Source organism: Bacillus rossius, chromosome 17 (assembly GCF_032445375.1).
Source record: "Bacillus rossius redtenbacheri isolate Brsri chromosome 17, Brsri_v3, whole genome shotgun sequence".
In the NCBI taxonomy this organism is placed as follows: domain Eukaryota; kingdom Metazoa; phylum Arthropoda; class Insecta; order Phasmatodea; family Bacillidae; genus Bacillus; species Bacillus rossius.
Window position 1 is genome coordinate 30,896,592 of NC_086344.1, and position 23,329 is coordinate 30,919,920.

General features: G+C 38.8%; 1 protein-coding gene across 2 annotated transcripts in view; it reads right to left on the reverse strand.

Annotated features, from left to right (window-relative positions):
• Window positions 1–2,564: 2,564 nt before the first annotated feature.
• The window catches only part of LOC134540774 (esterase B1-like), a 36,725-nt gene continuing 15,960 nt past the window's right edge, over window positions 2,565–23,329 (reverse strand). For both annotated transcript variants that reach the window (XM_063383691.1, XM_063383692.1), the window contains exons 3-9: window positions 18,880–19,020; window positions 17,123–17,260; window positions 15,338–15,497; window positions 14,305–14,490; window positions 11,756–11,952; window positions 6,671–6,835; window positions 2,565–2,702 (exon numbers count right to left, since the gene is read on the reverse strand). In XM_063383691.1, coding sequence (XP_063239761.1) covers window positions 6,740–6,835; window positions 11,756–11,952; window positions 14,305–14,490; window positions 15,338–15,497; window positions 17,123–17,260; window positions 18,880–19,020 — 918 coding nt within the window. In that variant the 3' untranslated portion in view covers window positions 2,565–2,702; window positions 6,671–6,739. The remainder of the gene's footprint in view (window positions 2,703–6,670; window positions 6,836–11,755; window positions 11,953–14,304; window positions 14,491–15,337; window positions 15,498–17,122; window positions 17,261–18,879; window positions 19,021–23,329) is intronic.

Sequence of the window (23,329 nt, forward strand, 5' to 3'; positions counted from 1 at the left end):
TGTTGATTTCTGTTGAAATTCTCAGTGTATTTCATTGGTGTATGTTGGTTTCCGTTGTAAGGCATTCCATTGGCTTTTGTTGTTTTTCATTGGGTTGATTGTATTCTGTTAGATTTTGTTGATTTCTGATGTAAAACAGTCTGTTGATTTGTGTTGTTTTCTAGTGTTTTCCACTGTATTCTGTTGGTTTATATTTAAGACACTATATTGGGCTCTGTTGTTTTCTGGTGTTTATTATCGTTTTCTGTTGGTTTTTGGTGGTTACTGTTGTGATGCATTATATTAGTTTATGATGTAATTTACTGTTTTTTGTTGTATTATGTTGTTTTTTGTTGTAAAGCACTATTTTGGGATCGGTTGTTTTCTTTGTAGTGGGTTTCTTTGCATTCTATTGGATTCTGTTGAATTCTAATGTTAAAGAATTCATATCATTCATAAATAAATTCTAATATTTTTCAATTTTTCCAAAAAAAATTTTTTAGCTAGCAATATTTTAATTTACTCATAATTCTTAATGGTTAAACTCAATTTACGTGTCACAAATACTTTAATTATAAATAAATATTTTTTTAAATATTTATTAATAATAACATGTTCATGCATACATTGAATAATTATTCATAATGGTATTTGTTCTATTTTTACAGCACACTTTAATACAATAAATAATATGTATAGTTATTTTAATAAGATTATATTTTATTGCAATAGTAAAGTTCCAATTGTTAAATGAAAAATATATGTTCCTCAGCAGAAAACTCTATTGGTATAAACACAAACTCCTTGTATACTTGGCTTTATTCTGTTGGTTCTGTTGTTTTTTTTAGTGAATTATATTGGATTCTAATGGTTTCTGTTGTTTCTTTTTCTCCCCATTGTATCATTTGGGTTGTTGTTGGTTTCTTTTTTATGGCATTCTGTTGGGATATGTTGTTTCCTAGTGTTTTGCTTTGTATTCTGTTGTTTTATAGTGTTTTTAGTTGTATTATGTTGATTTCTATCGTGAGTCACTATCTTGAGGACTTTTTTTTATAGTGTTCTCTAAATTGTATTTTGTTGTTTTTTATTGGTTTCTGTTTTTACAAGTGTTTTTTTTTCTGTTGTAAGGCATTCTAACTTATTAGATTTTTCGTTGTATTTTAGTGTTTTTATCGTATTTTGTTGGTTTTTGTTGTTTTCTGTTGCAAGTTATTATTTTCGGGTCTGTTGTTTTCTAGTGTTTTATGTTATACTCTATTGTATTTTGATGGTTTCTGTTGTCAATCGGTTGGGATATATTGTTTTCTAGTTTTTCTTTTCCATTTTTCTGATGGTTTATGTTGGTTTCCACTGTAAGCCATTCTATTGATTACGATTGATTCCACAGTTTTCAATTTTGTTTTTTCTGTTGTAAGGTGTTGTTTTATGGTGTGTGAGTCACAAGGGTCACAAAAAGCCAAATCACATTACAATATTGATTGAGAACAATCTGTTCCAGTTGGGAGAACAGCCATTAAAGTTTGTCACACGTTCTACATATCAGTGAGATAAAGACAGCACACTTCTCTCCCCCCCCCCCCCCCCCTCAAACCTAAACCATTACAGGAACCTATAACAAAAAACACCCTATCTTTAACTCATCCTCATCCTCACATTAAGTGATCCTAGAAAAATGGTATGTAGTTTTTACAATATTAGAATTTAAACAGCTTAGCATTGTAACCAACTGACAAAACATTGTTTACAAAAGGTCCGATTGTCTAATAGAAAAGAAACCCGGTAATTATATCTCGTGAGCGATTGACCGAAAAAAAAAAATCGTTAAAACTAAAATAATTTTTTTTCGGGTAGTAACGTTTGTGGGATTAAGTTCTTGATTTTTTTTGTGTGAATCGCCTTGAATATATTTACAACACATGTTTATTTTTCATAAAAATCGGTTTAGTGTATCCTGAGGAAAAAAATCTTCACCAAAAATACTAGTGGTATTTTTTTATCTTTGTTCCTAGTGCAGCTACAAGGTTGAAATTTGGGGTGAGTTTTTAAACCCATCGGACGCAACTTTTGGCCAAAATTTGGAACGAATGCGCGTGGGGGCCGCTCACTCCGGAAACCACACATAACATAGAAACACACAACTTAGAACAGTCATAACTTAGAAACCTCGAAAAAATCGACGTAACTTAGAACTGTCATAAGTTAGAACGATCATAACTTAGAAATACGTAACATAGAAAGCAGAAACCACATAACTTAGAACTATCATAACTTAGAAACACACAACTTAGAACAGGCATAACTTAGAACTATCATAACTTAGAAACACACAATTTAGAACAGGCATAACTTAGAAGATTCTAAGTTTCTAAGTTGTGAAAGCACCCCGCTCACTCCTACTTAGCTGGATATGTATGACCTTTTGTAAATATTTTATGGCCAATCTCGAATTTTCTTACATGTTATTATTTTACAAATTACATTTTTCTTTTCTTAAAATAGTCCCTCTGAGAAAAGTAATCTTGGAGCCACTACAGAACAAATGAAACTTACGTTGAACAGCTGTGGAAGGGTGCTGTTGCTTATGGCCCGTGTTCCAAAGTAGAAGTGCTTGATCTCCGCCGCCAACATCTTCGACTGTGCTGAACCTCTGGTCAGGTTCAGTATTTCAGGCACCACGTATTCAGGGTCGGTATAGTAATCTTCCAGAACCGCGTCAGTGACCGCTGGAAAACAGGAGCGCGTCAGTGATCACAATGGGAAGCCTTCATTTCACAGACGAGAGAGCCACACCCGAAGTTTCCCGAAGTTCATGCTCGCTTTTTCCCCCCCGGTTCTATCTCATTGTATAAACCGGTGTGGCATTAAATTTTGCGGTCGATTAGGATAGGTTAGCTATATTATAAATACTTTAAAACATTGTGGATGGTTGGTTATATTAGGTAAGTATAGCTACATTAAAAATACTGTAAAATCATTTTATGGTTGCTTAGCAAATAACTTTTTAATATGTAGCTATCCAGGGCTAGGAAATCATTTACATGATTTCACAGTATCTTTAATGTAGCTATCCTAACGAAATCAACCGTCCACAATGTTTTAAAGTATTTATAATGTAGCTAACCTAACCTAATTGACCATTAGTTATCATGAGTTACAATGAACAAAAAAAAAAACAGAAGATGCACGATTGGGTGTTTGGCTCTTGTGAAAAGAAGGCTTCCCGATCACAATACACAATATTTGTGAAAAGTGATCAGTGAACACAATATTTAAAAAAAAAAATTTCCACCTCGAATTTGACGATGAAAGCTGATTAAGAACCATCCACGGACTGTTATCTTCCGAAATTTATGGGTTTTTGGTTCACAATTTTTGGCTCATTAAATCCACAAGAATAATCTTGGTATGTTAGTGAAACATTCGAAAACTCGTTAAAACTACTGCGAAAATTTTCTTGTTTCGTCCACGCCTGTGTTTCCATGTTTATAACGAAGAGAAAAAAGACAGCTATCTGAAATCTAAATACAGTGTAATGTCTACAAAGCACCAGTTAAGTGCAATTACAAAATGCTCTTTGTTTGTTTGAAGTGCATTCTTAGTCTAAAAGTCTGTAAGTTTTTCTGTAACGCATGGCCGTTGCCTGGGAAGGGGGAGGGGGTGTGAAAAAATAACCAGTGAAGACAGACTAAGAAAATTACAGCAACTTAGCTACATAATATTGCAGAGAACTTAATTCGGAATGGTTATCGTAATCCATATAGTGGGCTTCAGTAAATGCATTTCCTCTCACATTTAGCCCAACATGACAGGGATTTTTTTTTGCTAGAAGTCAATATTTATTGCCAGTCTCTGTACACGCTCCGTAGTCTTTAGCGAATTAAACTACAATGCATCTCATTGTGAACTTGTCAATCGTTACTAAAAAATTTGGTTTCATCAGTTCTTCAATAGCTATGAATCTGAGTCTACATATGATTCATGTTTTTAAGTTTAACTTTGGTTTCTCTCATTTACAGTTTTCCTTAATTTATGCCCAATCATTCTGTTTTTAAACTTCTGGATGGTTTGTTGTAATCCCAACCTAGTGGTAGCAGTTTTCCAAGACATTGCTAATCATGGAGTTATGAATTACCAAGAAACGGAATGCTTGATGTAAGTGAAGTTACTTTTGAACCTCGCCTGCACCATATTGTTCCGCTTAAAACATTGCGGAAATTGTGCTTTACCACGTCTGATGATGGTTAGTAAGTAAAAACTAGAATCTCCATCATTAAAAACAGTCAATTTCATAAAAAAGGGGCATTTAAAACTGTTTCCACACTGAAAACACTACACTTCAACCAATGTTTTCGGCGTTCAACTAATATGGCGCAACAATTAGTGGAATAAAAAAAAAGGCTTTACAGCCTGTAGCTAATATTATACATCTCTGCCTACTGTCTAAACCTAATAACTATTTTAAATTTGGTGTAGTGTCACTATCTTCCTTGGTGATCATTTGTTTTCTTAAACTTGCACTTTGCCTTTGTTTTAAACCTCGTCCCAGTAATACCTCTACTCAAACAACCCCGTCTCCTATTCCTCTTGGGACTGTGTTGATTCACTTATCGCCTTTCTCCACAGTGGAGTAATATTTTTTTTTGCATTTTTAATGCTACCATAATTAATGTTAAGACCGTTCGATAATTTGTAGTTATTTTCGTACTTCTTTTACCTACCTGCCATGAAGGCCTTTGTGGAGACTGTGCCACTGCACAGCTGTTGTGTGACCCTTGCTCACCTGTGTGTTTTTTTTTAAAGGCAATCTGGATGCAATTATATAGTTCCTGCACCTTTGGCATTTCTTTTTAATTATTCTCACATAACACATATAGTCTTAACATATTATGTAACTAATACTAATTATACATATTATTTCCATGATATCATTAAAGTCACAGTGCAACATTTTTGTGACATCTAAAAATTAGTTTTACCTGGATAATTGTGTTGTAACCAGGGGCGTACATACGAGGATACACCCACCCACAATCGAAATCCTAATAAAATATATCATTATGATCAAGGCGATAGAAATATTGGAATAAATTTGGTAGCAGAGCGTGGTCATGTTTGTGTAGCAACTGTCTTTGCCTTACTGTGCACAGTGTTGGATACAGAAATGTTTTTGGTGGTGGGGTAGAAAAAATGGATTTTGTATATTTAAAAAGCTTTAGTTATCAAGTGTTTTGGACTATCATGTTATCATTCTCAACTTGCATTACTTATTGTGTAGTTTTTAGTTCTGTGTGTTGTAGCATCTCACCTTGCTAATCAAAAATAATATACTACCTTCACCAAAATCTTTCAAATACATCCATAACTCCTATATGTTCCCTTACAGCATTCCTTGCATATGCAACTAACTGTACTTGTCTTTAAGTTCCGAGCACACTTTGCATGGTGACTTATACTTGTCTAGTTGCATTCCATCTCTCCCTAATATGAATAAAACGAATTTGTAAACTTCCAATATATTTTTATGTCATTATTTACACATATATAACATTTGTAATAAACAAAAACTATACTTTTACAGCAGTAAGTGATGTTTATATTAAAAACATTGATGCGAAATATATAATGCTTTATAATAAAATAATGTTTTTATACATCTAAATCTTGTAGAATCCATGCAACACATTGTACAGCAGCAGAGTTGCTGGGAAATCCTTAAGATTATGTTATAAACAGATATGGGCGGATTAAATCATCAAATCCTCAAATAATGCCAAATTTTGGGATGCTAAAAATTTAAATATTGAGGGGAAAAAATATATTTTTTAAATAAAATTCAGAGTGTCAAACACTAGCTACATGTGTATTTTTACAGGGATGACATTCATTATCATTTAATTGTTTGTTGCATGAACTACAAAAAAATCTTGGTTTTTGCCACCAGTTACAGTGCTCTCAGCATGTATGTTTAGCATTTCAACGAATGTTTGTGACAAAAAAAATCATATTTTGAATTCTAAAGATTAAAATATGGTTTTGTTTGATTTTAAAATGGCAATTTAAGTTTTATTAAATTTATAAATGAAGTTTTTTTCATTCTTGAGATCTATATTGGGACTTGCATATCTATTTTTAAGAATAAAATTAATTATTCTGCCTCGATACACTCTTTTAAGAATCGAATTGGTGACTCGGACTCGATGCACTCTTTTAAAAATCGAATTGATGATTCGGATTTCATGTACTCGATTACGATTCGAATTCATGATTTGAACTCGATGTACTACTCTTTTAAGAATCAAATCCGAGATTCGGACTCGACCCACCACCGGTTAAAAAAAAGCATTCCGTTACGTGTTCGGGAAATTGAAAACATATCCAATTAATTGTTTACAGTGTGATCAGCTAGGGACTGGAGAAATTCGAGGTTCAATGACCTCCAGGATAGACTCCACGATATCCTGTGCAACACTCGGGCAAACGTCACCTGTTCATTGGCCACTGGACTCGCGAGGTGTCTCAATTGGGAGACCCGTGATTCGATACCGCTTCGACCGAGGGGTCTATAGTTGGCCCGCAGTCCTCCAGGGGTCAACATTGAACCAATAGCAGAAGTTGCATAAAGGTCGCATGTCGCATGTCGCGAAATGAATCCAGCGAATTTTTTTTCCCCCGGGTCTCTATCAGCGATCACCTGAGTCCCTGGTCTCCAGGAGGTTCACGCCGACGATGCCGGGCAGCGGGTTGATCCTCCCGGCCCTCATCAGGTCCTCCGGGGTGTCGGGCAGGAAGACCTCGCGTCCTTCCTCGTCCTCGGCTCCACCGTCGGCTGCGTCTTGAGCGCCACTGTCCTCCCGTCCTGCGACACGTCCGTGCAGAGAGGTTAGCAGGAACCCGGGTCGTGGGGGCGTGGCTGAAGTTCTGTTAATGTATGGTCCTATTCCCAGCTCTCGGAGATCTGGTCGTCCGTAAAGTCGATTTACGGACGATGATTTTTACGTGATAACGTCATAAGAAAACATTGATGAAAAATTGCATACTTTTTTAATTTTCAAATATAATTTACAGTTTTTGCAAATTTAATGTAAATAATTTGTTCAAATATAATCACGAAAAATCAGTTAAAAAGCCCGCCTTAACCTGTTTGATATTATAGAAGATTTTCTCGCACGTTGTTTGGCCGGTTCTTGCACGCTCGGCTCAGGCGGAACGTGACAATGAGTCGTTTTTTTCGTGCGTGCAGCCGGCGTTCATCGATTTATATAAGACGTTATCACGTCAAAAATTTATTTCAAGTAATTTACTCCAAAAATAGATCTGAGAGGCACAGTGGTCAAGTGGTTTTAAAACTGGTCTCCCACGGACGTGATCCAGTGTTTTTTCGTTCCCCCGGGCGGCGTCAAACGTGGATTTTTCGCTAGAATGAAACGTGACGGATGATTTCGTGGCCTGTGGGTTTTCTCCTCAGAGTTCTCCCATTTCCCCCCAACAATTCATTAGTCATTGCTCCATAATTCATCTCTCACCTCGCCCATTCTTCAGGCTGGTCGGAACATCAGGCCTGTCCCTCGGGTGGGGGCATCGGACTCCTGTTGAGTGTTCGGTCCCGTTACATCCGTGCAGGCCCTGCCTCAGGCGGGAAACGAAATGTCGCTTTTCATTTTTTTTACTTCTGAGAATAGTCGTCAACTGTAATGCGAGAGAACATATCCAAGGTAAGGAATAGTTGTTGCCCGAATAATGTACGATTGTGTGGTCCTATTACCAGCTCTCGGAGATCTCGAAAATTTTTTTTGTCTGTAAAGTCGGTTTACGGACGATAATTTTTACGTGATCACGTCATAAGAAAAAACTGATGAAAAATTGCATACTTTTTAATTTTCATATATTATTTTCAGTTTTTGCAGATTTAATTTAAATAATTTGTTTAAATATATAATCACGAACAATTAGTTATAGAAATAAACTGAAATCATATCAATGTCAATAAAATGTTAATTTGAAATGACGAAATTTGGACAAATGAATCAATTTTTTTTTAAATTTCTGCTTTTAAAAAGCCCGCCTTAACCTGTTTGATATTATAGAAGATTTTCTCGCAAGTTGGTTAGCCGGTTCTTGCACGCTCGGCTCAGGCGGAACATGAAAATGAGTCATGCTTTTTCGTGCGTGCAACCAGCGTTCATCGATTTATAAGACATTATCACGTCAAAAACAGAAGCACAGTAATGTGATCCGGCGGGCAGAAAGTCAACAGCCGAAATCCAACCGAGATAAAAAAAATTTGAACGTGAGCGGTTAGATTGGCGCAAGATCACAGAATGTGACACACCATGGACTGCCGGGTGGAAGACCTTCTACCCTGGTAAGTTTCACCGGGCCTGCAGCTATGTGGTATCAGTGGCGTAGCCAGGGAGGGGGGTTAGGGGTTCTAACCCCCCCCCCCTTAGCCAATTTTTTTTTCTTATCTGAAAGCAGGTTAGTTAAAAGCCTGGGTGTTGATACGCCCCTCCAGCCCTAAAATTATATTATTTTAATTTAATAAAAAAAGTCCTAGGAAACAGCTGGGCGAAATTATAGAGAAAAATACAAGTATTACCAGAGGGGGCACGAGGTGGTGAACATGACAATTTTATACTCCCTGCACACAGGCCACTAGGGAGCTAGTGGATCGTTTTAAATAGTATAAGGTATATAATAAATAAATAAACACTACATAAGTAGCTTGGTCTATAGGTTCCCTGTTTTATTTAAAAATGTAAATTAAATCTTCTGATTTCCATTTGTTTTGATTTAACAATAAAATATATTAGCAAGTAACAAAAAGGAGGGCCGGCCCGAAATTATTAAAACATGTTATACTATGCATTTAACAATAAAAAAAGACATTTTATAGCGGGTTAGGTTCGTTCACTCATTACCTACTATTACAATTTCACATGTTTTTATTTGATATGTTTGTTAAGGCACTGTTCGCTGGTCTTCGTTTAAATGATTTGTTTCGTTGCCGGTAGGGGGGAGTTATATTTTAATTATCACCCGGGGCTTCAAGTTGGACATCTGGCCGGGGGGAAGCTCTTCTTAAAGAAATTTGAAGCTGGAGGTCCTGGACAACATGATGGGTGCAATTTCGGCGCCCAAATGTTGGACCCTGTCTGAAACACAAGCCAAATTCCAAACAAATTAGATCTGCTTCCAGACAGTCAAACACAGTCGGCGCGAAAAGGCCAACAAACGGGAATTCGGGGAGGAAAAAGATCGAAGTAACTCACCAAACAGGGTGTAGCTCCAGGGCTCAGGAGATGTCTCGCGCCGACATCAGAATTGCGCGGATGACGCGGCAGAAATCATCACTAGGTAAGATAAAAATTAACTAAACTTTAAACTAAGACATGACTTGTTCTAATTGTTCCTACTGACTGGCTACTACTGAAATTTAGCTGGTATCACATCCCTTAAGACAGCGGACTACATATCTTATTCCCACGAGTTTATCATTGCCGCGAAAAGCCTCTTAACACAGAGGACGCCGAGATGACGTAGTAAGTAGCCGAAGTCAGAGTACTAAGTGTCGCGGTGGCGGACAAAGCTCCTAATTAAAACGCGCGGTAGGCCCTAGGGAAAAGAGGGGGAAGGTTCGGCTCTGGGCCGAAGACATCCAGAGGTGACCGAGTGGTCGTGAGCACGACTTCAGTTGTTTGCGCCGAAGAGCGACTGCCGCTCTTTCTACCGGTGTGCACAGGAAGCAACAAACAATCGACTTCTACAGGCCGCGAGGAGGAAACATAGGGCCATATGGCCAGCCAGTGCTGTACTCTGGTGGCCTCCAGGGGAAAGAAAAGGGGAGGGGGTTAACAAGATCGCCCACAGGTGTCGCGGGGGTCAGCTCCACGTGCTGGCCACAAGGGAAGAAGTTACTGTTTCTGCCGCTAGATGTCGTAGGTGGTCCATCCTTGCACATATTTTTTATGGCAAGTCGTCCTTGAAGTCGGTCACTGCCTGGTGGGGATCACGTCAGGTCAATGGTCCTGGGCTAAATTCTTAGAATAAAGGGGGGGGGGAGGTGGAGGAAAAGGGGGGGGGGGGGCATAAAACGCAACCAGGCTGGGAACGAGCGTCCACGGGATCCTCGTTCGTGCCGAGACTCGCTACTCTCAGCGGGTCTCTGAGAAATAGAGCTTGCAGGCCAGAAGCTGCTTTATGCGATTTTAGTCATGTAGGGAATTAATATTACAAACCCCGGACATGACTGCTGCGGAAGAAATGTCATCCGGGCTGCTAACGACTACATTAGACTAGCAAAATATAAGATAGGTCCCTGAGAAAGGTGCTTCGGTCCACTGGCACAAAGTTTAACTATCTAGAGTACACCAGCCTAACAAAGTGTAAATCATCCTTTTGTAACCGAATTATAAAGAAAAATAAAATTTCCAAAAATAATTTAAAATTATAATAAAAATTATAAAAAAAATGTGCCGAAATGCCTAATTTCCGGCACAGTGTCTTACTGATATCACCGGCCACTGCACTGGAGGGGAAGAGTAAGCGAGCCCTATCGATTCTCCTTCCCTTCCCCTACCCCTGTCGCGAGCAGAAGTTATAACGTTGTGACACCGTGACGGGTCCCAAGCTTTCAAATATCTTACACCTATTGTATTTAACCAGCGCGGTAATTATAAGCAGGTGGTGACTGGGTAACTCTTCAAGCTAAAGCTAATTGTTTCCAGGAATAGGCCAGTTCTGCCGAAACCCAAACCTTTTTTTACCTTTTCTTTGTACTGTCGAGCTTCGAGCATGATTTTTGATTTTGAGTGGACGTGGACAAGGCACTTGGATTGATTAAAATATCTTTAATTAATTTCTTACTTCATTGCTGAAACAATTTTTTTATTAAAAAAAATTAATAATATTTTTACCATTACAATATTTAAAGTTAAGTACCGAAAACTGCTAAAATAGCACTATTTTACACCTTAAAATCAAAATTTTTCCTTGGGAGGACCCCCGGACCCCCGCTTTAATAGGGGGGACGACGACCATGCTTCTTAACCCCTCCCCCCGCCCTCCATACACAAATCTTGGCTACGCCACGGTTGTTGTATTATTAGGGACACCTGTATTTCGTGTCAAGGTATTTCACAAAACACTGTAGCTTTTTCTAAGAGTCATGGCAAATTGTGAGGGTGCAGCAGTACGGTGACCATATTCTCATTGGCCCCGTCAAGAGCGCGGGACGACACCTCTCCCTGACCTCAGCCAATAACCACATAGGAGAAAAGCTACAGTATTTTGTGAAACGACTTTGACACGAAATGTATTCGCGGAACACAGGTGTCCCTAGGTATTACCTTTGAATATATATACTGTATAGAAGTCGCCAGCCCAGGTTAAAATTTCTAATACGGTTTTGAGGTAGTTGGTTAATTCACCGCCGCAATCACCACCATCTCTAGGGCATCGACTTGTGGTGGTCCCTAGCGGACAAGTGTCGAACTCTTCAAACACCCCTTCCCCCTCCCGTTGAACGACCTTGAGCTGCAGTGAATGTTGGGTGGGAGGGTGCGGGGAATGACAGCGGGCGACAGTGCTGCGCTCTAACGTGTAAATAACTAAGACGATACAGGGGCGTTACGGCAGCGCCCTGCAGCGGTGAAGTTCCCAAACTGCTCATCATACGCTCCTGAAAAACGTAGAGTAAATCCTATCCACTCGCGACTTCTATACAGTATATATATTCAAAGGTATTACGGGCTGCAGGGCTGCGGTGCAAACGGATCACCTCCTCTGTGGCCGCCAGCGTCTGTGCGGCCACAATGTCCTCGGCCCTGGCGCTGCGGAGGAACCGCACCAGGTCGTCTCGGCTTGTCGCGTTGTGCCCCAGCACCTCCGCCAGGCGGTAAGCCCCTCGGGTGCCATTGTAGTCCGTCCGGTACACCAGCGAGGACCCGCTCTCAGTGATGGTCCGGTGGAACAAGCCTGCCAAGCACACACACACACATTTTTTTTTTTTTGGACGTGATGACGTCTCATGAATCGATGAACGCCGGCTGCACGCACCGGAAAAAAAATCTGCCACGTTCCGCCTGGGCCGAGCGTGCAAGAACCGGTCAACCACCGTGCGACGAAAATCTTCTGCAATATCAAACAGGTTAAGGCGGGGCTTTTTAACTAATTGTTCGTGATGAATATAATTTGCAAAAAAAACTTTAAATAATATTTGAAAGTTAAAAAGTGTGCAATTTTTTCATCAATGTTTTCTTATGACGTTATCACGTAAAATTATCGTCCCTAAACCGACTTTACGGACAAACCCCCCCCTTTTTTTTTGACGTGACAACATCTAATAAATCGAGAACACCGGCTGCACGCACGAAAAAGTGTCCCGTAACGCACATTGTCCCACTATGGATGTGTCCTGTTATGCTCATTGTACGCATGCGTGGCATCTCTCTTCCACTCGATTGGAACAACCATCGATTTGACTTTTCAATCATATTTTCGTCGTTTGAATTATTAATATTATGTAGTTTAACGATCGTCCACCGATTTTCAGCACAATCGGTACGGTTATTAATTTCCCGCCTATCACTATAAGAAATAAACATGGCGGACAACATACATTTTTAAAACTTTCACAACACAAAACAAAATTTTTATAAAAACATCTGAAACAATTGTTTCCAATATGGCCTCGTGGCCGTGCGGTTAGCATCGCTGACTACCAATCAAAAGGTTGATTGATCGAATCCTGGCCGCTGCAAAACTATCATTTTTGTACTTGTAAAAATAAATACGGCGCGCGCGACACTACAAAAGTAATAAATATATTTGAATTAATGAATGCAAATAAAAGTAAATTTAGCAAATAAATTGTAGATTTCATTTCACTCCTTCTTTGTATCCATACAAAATAGTGATAATTCAATAAAAATGATTCAATTTTATTCATAAAAGTATGCAGAGGTAGATTTTATCATACAAAAGATAGAAAAATTAAAAAAATAAAATTCTTCCTCAAAGAACATAATATTTTTAATGCCTAAATTGTTTGGTTGCAAAAACCTATTACGGCTCAGTCTCAGGCCAAGTATGATATTTCATTTTTTTCTGGATCAATCATTTCATCAATGTTTTGTTATGACGTTGTCACGTTAAACTATCGTCCGTAAACCGACTTTACAGACAACCAATTTTTTTTTTTAAAGCCAGAAGTTACCTCGCCATATATTTGGGGTTATACAGCTGTAGTACTTTTTTTCGGAAAACCCCTGGACGTACATTTAATAGGATGCTGGGAACAATGAAAAAAAAAGTTTTCTTTTAAAAACACAAATGTCCGGAAACCCAACATTTTAATGTCACAGTAGCTCGCAAATTTGAAATTTCGCGCTCAAACCACACACCACTCCAGTGATCAAGTCTCCCACAGGGTACTGTAATTAACAAGCACATTTCGCGCTATGTCCTTGTGTTAGTTGCCGCCTGTCAGGGACACTGTAGCTCACTCTTCCAAAAGCCTCAGGAGTGACGTATGGAGGGGTTTTGACACAAACAATTTTCAGAGCTCCATACATAATCGTGCGCCTTGTTTCCCTTGTCATCACTACTAAATTAGGCTGAATTCTAAATGAAACATTGGTGTAATTTTGCTTACCAATGTAGTTGGTGTAGTTGAATGAAACTAAGATTTGTATAGTAGAACTAACTAACATGTGGAATTAACATAGCTTAAGAAAAAAACTTTCTGATAGGACTATTTCTTTTGTTTGTTTTTAATCATTACCTAACTATAAACTCGCACGCCTTAGCACCCTTTTTACAGACGCATAAGTTTCTCCAAGAGCAAAATAATTTTAAATTTGCACTTTTTATAGTGATAAAATTTCACACCATTTTAGATTTATTTTAATCAGTACTTCCATTTCAGAGGTACAAAACTCTCAATACAACCACGAACCAACAGTCTTTACCACCAAATAACATATTCTTGTGTAGCACATTTAAAATTAAATTTTGCTAAATCACTTTTTTGAACACAGTTTTGATTATAAGTTAAACTTTTAAGAAATAAAATATTATTTTGAATACACCTATGCATAGTTGAAAGGACGAAACTAGTGAGATGTCTCCCCCTTCCTTTGATTCTTGTACATTCACATATGTGGTTACCCTAATTCAAAATTGGGGCTTCTTTAAATTTTGTCAAGTGGCATTTTCCATTAAGTTTGGCATCGTGTTCTATCAGGCAAAAGATAAGATGGTACATTTTCCTTTTTTATCTTTACTAATTCATAAGATTCTCCTTAGAGGATAAATAAGTGTATTCACCATTGGACAAAGGAGACAGGAGGTGCAATTCAACGCTTACGCCTCCAGCACTCTGGCCGAATAAAGTCACGTCTCTGGGGTTGCCACCGAAGGAAGCTATGTTCCTTTGGATCCACCGCAGTGCTGCCACCTGGTCCTTCATCCCAGCATTAGTAGTTACGTCCGGGTGCTCGAGGCTAAGGAAACCTGTACAGTCGTAGAGGAATTTGTGGTGATCTTCTTTGTACTAGAATTATAAAATATTATCGATGGAACGAATCCGGCACCACATACTGACAGCAAGTGTAATCTTAGGACAGAGATTTATGTCGTACTCGACTCCCATTCACCTTTCCATAATGCAAGGTCAGTCACAAGGGTCACAAAATGCCAAATCACATTACAATATTGATTGAGAACAATCTGTTCCAGTTGGGAGAACAGCAAGTTAAGTTTGTCACACGTTCTACAATATCAGTGAGATAAAGACAGCACCCCCCCCCCCCCTAAACCATTACAGGAACCTACAACAAATAACATCCTATCTCTAACTCATCCTCACATTAAGAGATCATAGAAAAAATGGTATGTAGTTTTTACAACATTAGAATTTAAACAGCTTAGCATTTTAACCAACTAACAAAACATTGTGGTAATTTTCCTCATTCCTCAACACAATGAAATTGTGGATAGCACAAAAGTTATACATTTACAAGAAAATTAATTACGGAATATATTTTAATTAGAATTTTATTGTATTACCTTGGAATGATTTTCAAAGGTTAAACCATTCATACCGTGTAATATGCTATAATTCTATAGCTTATTAATACTAAACAGCCACTAATGTTCAAGTATCTACTATATTTGTGAGATGGAATGGGAATTTTTGGCTATGGTTTGAGACCCAATCACAGCATGATTCAGAGTATAGATACTAGTCGATTCCCAAGTTTAGCAGTAATCCCTTTGGCATTTAGCTTTCCATCATGACAATACAATACAAAATCCAATAAAATAAATTTCCTTGACCATCACATAATGAACAACTTACCCAAGGCACCCAGCCTGTAGTTGAAAGTCACCAAGATGCTCGTGAGATTCATGAAATTGTCGGGGCCACGACTGTCTCTGATCCCTGATCCATTTTGAAATCCCCCGCCGTGGATCCATGCCATCACAGTGAGCGGCTTCTTTGACAAGTGTTCGGGCACCTGTGTTAAAACTGTAATGTACTAGTGCATTGCAAGTAGACATATATAAATTTAACCTTAACAAAACTTATATCAGTGGACAAAGATTGAACCATTCATTTTCACCATATAATTTTTATGGTTATGAAGTAGGAACATTTCCCTGGTACCTGTAGAAAACCAGCTAGATGGCCAAGGCGAATTCAGTGCTCCAATTCCTGCCGAAAGGTCGTCAGTCATGACTGAAGTCGCGGAGCTAGATGCCCCGGACAATACAACCACAGTCACCAAGCCCCTAGTAACCTTCCCTGACGCTCATCCAGTGAATGGAATCAGCCACAGCAGCATGTCTGGGTTAGGTAAGGCTAACTAAAACTGTAGCATAAGACCGCATCGGGTGTTGCACGCACCATCACGCTAGTGCTGCCAAGACGATTTGGTTGTAGTCACAATAGCACTTTTCAGTGGGGAGGTGGACAGCGATAGAGCACGAACCATAATCATTGGCGTGAGCCCCGATGAGGCGGCAATTGACCAACCTAGGCCCCCGATCCACGTGCCTCCAGGAAGTCCCGGGTCGTTTGAGGGACTACAAGTGGGCGGGCCAAGTCCCCACTCGGATAGCGCTGGGTAGTCAGGCAACCATGCCGAGCAGGCCACATTTTAATGTACCTAATGCAACTTTTACCACACTTTGCCCGGCCTCTAGAACACCCGGGCAGTGACCAAAGAATGTCAGCACTCGAGTCCAAAGACATGATATAATCCCAGTACACCCTTCTAGTGCATCTAATTAAATATGTCAAAGGGCAAAATGGCCTGGGGGGGGGGGGGGGGAAGGGAATTTGACGACATCCATCGGGCTTTTCTCAATTAGCTTAGACCGTTGTTCTGATTATTTCAAAACAAACTAATTAAAAGGGAATAAATATGCCACATCAACAAGTGTTAATTCCTGTATATAACTATTAGGACATTAACATGTTTATGTGATAAATATCACTTAAAAATGTAAGTAAAAAAAATATCATGATAAAACAATAAATTCGACATTGGTTTGATGGAAACACAAGTAGAAGTTTATTTCCTTGAGCTTAATATTTATTCAGTTAAAAAAATGCATCAAAATCTTTATCAATCCAAACATAATTATTTAATTTTATCTTGCTTAAAATTTTCGGGTTATTTGTGTGTATGGTTATCATCATAAAATGTCAGTAGACTAATTGTGCCGTCAGTTTTCTGTCTCCTAAGCTTCGGGCAATAAGTTAAACACCCGAAATTAGGCATTTAAATTCAAGCCGGTATCCATCTTAAACTAAGGTAACTAGTTAGTGAAATGCCATTCGTTATCAAAATCTTAGCTTCTGTGTTCTTATGGAAAGTTTAGAATCTAGATAGTTTGTTGTGATATCAACCATTAATTATGAAGTAGGCAAATAATTCAAATGTTAAATTATAAACAGAAGTTGCCAAGTCCTAAAATATACTGAATCGAAAATGGGTACATTGGTTTTGCACTTAATTTAGCCCTTGTATTTCGTCTGTGTTATTGCAAGTTAAACTCTATAAACATTTATTCAGAAACCCTTCCGAAACAGCAGGAATTTATTTTTGGTTTACCACCTGGAATGAAAATGTTATACCTTTGGGATGAAAACATTGATGTAGAGACAGTCCTCAGAAGCGGAGCTGCTGGTATTTATGTACTGAGCCTGGGGGCAGTACGGGCCCTCTGCTAGGGCATCTCTCACTCCCTTCCATTTCTGCACTGGTCGCGGTGACTGTAACATGACCAAAAATCGTTCCATGGAAGTTTATGCTACACACACACATTACTATTGTTGCTTCAAGCATATTCAATACTCCAGAGGAATGTGTCAAATATTATGCCCCAGCTTGTGGTAAGGCTTTCATATTAAGTTCCATGAGTCTAAAAAGTACCACAAAGGATATACATCTTTGTGTAGTTGTTGAAGTTAAAATTCATGAACTGGTGAAATTATGATGCTGCCTTTAATTATAATTTTGTCATTTAGGCTACGATGCGGATCCCACTATCTCCCTTGGTGGTTGTGGTGTAGAGGACGAGGCTCATCATGGATCCGTGGCTGCCACATGGCTGGAGATAGTGGCGCGTTGATGGTTGGGCCCCTGATTTACAAAATTAAACTCACAGATTCTAAGGTGCTGTGTTTAATCTTTAACACACACCCAGCAAATGGTGCTGTCATCGGCCTGGCCTGGTTCGCATTGGGAGTCGTGGACTCGTCCCCATGCACAGCGAGGGTTGCGGGTCTCCTAAACACTGAGACGTGGCGGACACTGCCTGAAGTTAAATTTGTGACATCATGCGACAGGCGTGGTGCATACAAATATGTTAAAAGGAGTCCTAAAATTAACAGGTGAAGCACTAAAACACGCGGAAAGATGCCTGACGGGCAGCTAACACTGATTGCATACAAACATACACATGACTAATAATATGCGCCGATGCCCCATTGCGGATGGCACCATCGAGAAAAACCCGTGGCTAGTTTTAAACCGATAAAAATTATGTGAATTACGAAACTAGTTTCTAAGAACAAACTATGATTAAGTGTCTGGCCGAGTCGAAGGAGGCCGGCCACGGAGCAGATGAAATGGTTTGGAAAAGACTGACAATATACTGTTAATCGGTGATGGAGGGAAGGTGACTGCTCCATGGTGCGCGGTCGTGACAAGTCTCGGCACCGGGTGGAGGGCGACTGCGGTGTCCCACAGGAGGCGTGTGCTGCTTCGCCGTGTGAAGTGCATAAAATGCGGGAAACGAATCAGGCCAAGAGTTGGACCTATTCGCACAGTGAACAAAACTTTCACTATAAAAAAATCGTTATCAAAATGTTATAAAATCATTGTTACGTTACTTTAAAATACATTGAAAATCACACACAGGCAGAAAGATGAAGCCATACCCGGAATAAGTGATAAAGATGTTGAAGTCGATACGGTGGCGCGAGCCGTTCGACTCACTACACTAAATGCACGGGCTTGTTCGTCGCACATGCATTGGATGAGGCGCCGATGAGGCATAACGGCCCGTGCGATCATAGGGAGCCCCGAAGGTTTGGCAACAACTATTTACTGACAGTGTTTTCAGATAGGAGTTGCTAGGTATAAAAAATTTGGATGATACTGCAAATACCATGCCATACCAAAATTTCTGATGAGTAGCGCTCAGTTAAAATTAAAGATAATAATGAAAAATCTGAGGATGATGACTCATCCCTTCAAATTATAGACTGTGTGGACAATATATTAAATATTTTTTATGTTTATTTGTTGCGTCATACTGATTTATAAGTATGAGTGATTAAATACTGGCTAACTATAATTTTATGATTTCAGTGCCCCTTATACTGACCTTGAAGCGGAGGTCCCCAACTGGCGGCTGAGCATATGGGATGCTCTGGAAGGCGTAATAGGATCTTCCCCAGTAAGAGGTGAGTACTTGACCCCTCACAGTGCCATCATTTGTCTCGACAGTGAATGTTCCATTTGCAGCCTGCAAGATTCGCACGCTAATACCACTCAGTTTTTAACACGAGTATCACCAGTGTAAAGCCCACAAGCTGTGATGAAAGCTTTAGTTAAAGCTCCTGTAAAACTAACAATTAGACCCAATACCCGAGCCTGCATGCTACAGCCTTTAATGTTTTAATGGAATAACCTGCAACACAATATTTCAGGCACAAATTATGCAATAGTGTAATGCTGGTATTCCAAGACAAAAACCATTTTGTGTTTGGGTATTGGATATGCTACATCTGAACCCTAACCATATTACTAGTGCAAGATAGTACACAGCCAGGCCCTTATTAATAGGCAACCAATTTTGGTAACTTATCCATTGCCATTATGTTGACCAAATTACGTGCATATGTAAAGCTCACTTCTTTGTAGATTTTTCCAGATGCCTTAACTGCATCTTGCACCATTAACTCGTTTACATTCATATTTATGATCACTTGGGGGGGGGGGGGGAGTTGTTCCAAGCTTTTTGGTCTGCCAAATGAAACTTTATGTCAGCCAAACTACTCTGGAATACATTCTGTACACTTAAATGGTCATAAAAACTAATAATAAATACTTGTGGAAATTAAAATAATACTTTTTAATTCATTATTTAATTCGTTCGATAGTGCTGCTATCTGTAGGATATTTTGCATAGAAAATGTATCGATGGTAACCAAACATTTGCTAGAATGCAATGAAATCAATATCTAACCTCGTGCAGGGTACAGTTTATTAAAACAGTTGCTTTATTCATTAACTAACAGGGATTGGGTTTCATCATGTTCGGGAATATGGTCTGCAATTTAGGTTATGTTTGTTTCGCTTCCTTATCAGAATATCTTGGAATATCGCCATTAATGAAGGGGATACAAACTTAAACACGCTTTAATTGTGTCAGTAGTTTTTCTCTCATAACGTTTGATAGATTACACATTGAAATATTTACAATAAACACAAAATAGTGTCAATTAACAGTATTATTGCAATAGTATTCATTTTTCCTAAATTAAATATATACTAGGGACGGTATTCAAAGACACAAAAATAAGGGTTTAGTGGTTGAATATGGTACACTTGTACCCTAACAGTATTTCAATTTGGGTGATAGGACATGGTCAGTCCCTTATTTTTAGAGTACGGATTATGGTGTCCTTTCCATTGCCGATCTGTTGCGAAAATTCCGTGCATGTGCAGAGCTCACTTTTTCGTTGGTTTCGTCCCGATGGCGGTCCAATATCTGGCACTATTAACTCGTATATATTAATTTTCGTAAGTTACATAATAAACGTATTGGTGTACCAAATGAAAATTTATGGTAACGAAACTATTTTGGAATACATTTTGAACACTTTAATGGTCATATTAAAAATAATAACAACATGAAAAGTACTTGACAAAATTAGAATAACATAATTTAATTCGTGCGATGGTGCTGCTATCTCTAGGATTGTTTCCGCAACAAGTGTATCGATAGTTGCTAAACATTCGCCATAATGTGTTGGAAATTGTTTTTAGCTTCAAGAAGAGCACAATTTATTAAAACAGTTTGCTTTTCTGTTACCTTATTGGGATTCTGTTTGGACATGTTCTGGAATACAGCCTGCGAGTTAGGTGATGTTTGGGAGACCTAAGATGCACATAAAGTTCTGCCATTCCCGATTACACCCGAACAATTCACCTTCGACCAACTTCGGGATTTGTTTTTTTTATCCTCTGTCTCCTGTAAATTCCTACACGTAATGCATGCCAATTTGCATCCCGCATGAATGTGCCCAGGGTTTTCCCTGTGTCTATGCAGGTTTTACCTGGGCCCAACCTATCTCTAGTTATAGTCTAGATTTTAGAGTGAGGGGAGTTAGTCATGGCGCCAATCGCTGCCATGGCTGGCCAATCCCCTCCTAGCACATGATGCATGCGACCCTCTCCTTGCATGGCTAATCCCAGCATGACTAGGCGTATAGGCTTCGGCCTGAGACGCACCTAGGTCCCTCCCTAACCCGGACCCCTCCAAAATACACTTAGTTTTAGTTAGGTTAAGGAAAAAAAAATCGTGCAGGAAAAATTAATTCAAATATTAAAAGTGGTCGGTTAGGTTAGCTACAACACTTTAAAACACTATGGACGGCTAGTTAGGTTAGTATAGCTACATTAAAATAAACAGAGAAATATAAATATATATAAATAAACCCGAGGTTGGCCGAAGGTGAATTGTTCGGATGTAATCGGGAATGGCAGAACTTTATGTGCATCTTAGGCTTCCCGTGATGGGAGTATCCCAAGGCAATGTTTATTCGCTACCTCACCCGACCGTCTTGGAGTACTGCCCTAAATGCCAATTTCTTCTCTGGAAAAATATGGGCAGCAGTCAGTTATTACTAAAACAAGTCATTCCTTTTATAAAACCCTTTGCTTTAAAGAAGTAAATGTAAGAAAATATAACAAACATTGTAATACCATGTAAACAGCTGAAAAAAAAAGAAAGATTTAGTTTGGTGTTTAACTCTACACGATAATGTGTGTAACTGAATTGTTGTCATGTGGTAAACCTTATTTAGTATGGTTCAAACATAGTTATTTACTGTAGTTTAATTTAAAGATTCTACATTTTTAAGTTCATCACATTTTGTAGTGTTAAAAAAAATACACTGATCATTTTAATGTTTTACTTTACCAATAGGTGTACCACCATATCATTTATCAGGAAAATGTCAACACGAATTTAAATTACCTAATACCTCTGAAACCAAGATGGTGTGATTCATTCTCGAGAGTTGATGCAAGTTACGATAATTAATTGGTTGTTCAGCCCAAATATTGATTCGGGTCCTCAGTTATCGCAGATTGGATGGCCAATATTTGACTAGAATGTATCAAGCGGAATTATTCTGTGATGTTTCTCCATTGCCTTCTGTAGCGTGGAGAAGGAAAACCAACTCGGGAAGGAAATTTCCCACATGTAAAAAATTCTGACTAAACTTAATTTCATTGGAATAGATGTTCATTATACCAAATATGCTTGATTAAAACATGTGATATGTTTAAGAAATTTGTCATTTAACTTAATTGTAATATGTAGGTACATATAATATTGAAAGTGCCAGGTAAAATAATTTTTTACGGGAAAGGGGGAAGGAGATTTAGAATTTAAAAAAAAAATTGTACATTATATTAAAAAAAACTTATATTACTATTAACACTAACACACTTGCATATGGGCCTACTCTAGTAGTTGTAGGTGATGTGACTTTTCTCATAGTATGTATTATACTGTCTTCACAGTTATTTTGCAAATTATTTAATAACTTTGGGGAGGGATATATCCCCCCCCCCCCTTATTTCCCGCACCACCTTGCAGATACCTCAGCAAATTGATGATGTGATGTATAAAGATCTTTTAATAGCTACTCGTACAACCCTTACATCTTACTGACGACATCCGTCGATGCTCCTTCGATCCGCACAGGTCGGCACGTCGCCACTTCGACAGAGCGAATACGTCATAGTGTGCGACTGGGATACACCTTTAGCAGCAGCACAGTGCAACAAGTGCAGTTTTACAAACAGCTATCACCACCAGTGCACCTATTATCGCCTAAGTATCAATCGACCAGGGTCTTTTTCCTTTGTAATAAATGTTAATAAATACATAATTGTAAGAAAATGTTTTTTATTCAGGAACTGATTTTATTTAATTATAGGCTACAACTAATTTTTACTTAACGCGACTTAACACAAGACTTCGCCTGAATTCCTCCGATGCGTACAGGTACATTTACGGGGGAAGACGGCTTCTGGCTACGCACGGAGACCAGTTCGATTTGCATCTTCGCCAGGGCTAGGCACGTTCTGCACTGCTGGGCCCTTTAAAACTTTGTTACTCATCTTACCAGCATTAGTGTACGTTCTTTTTCTAATCCGTTTTCTTCGGCTCCGAGGCTAGCCCCACTTGGCTTGGCTTGAACTCACCAGCCACTTCACTGGATAATGTGTGCCCATGTTTCAATTTTACGTGAATTATTCTTTTTAGTCTGGGTGCTAGTTGCTTCCCAGATCTCACATAATGGAAATTATTTGTCAAGATGTTTAACAGTTTCATCCGCACATGGCCGCCACATTAGGTGATAAGTGCAATGGACCCACTTCTTTAATTTCAAACAGTCCGAGGACTTTCGGAGCCTGCCCTTTGCTCCAGCCATTTGGCACTTAATTAGTTTAAGACCTAGTGCTGCTTTACTTCTGTTTACAAAGTAATTGTTCACCAATGTATAACGTGGTTTATTTTTATATCAGCAGGTTTG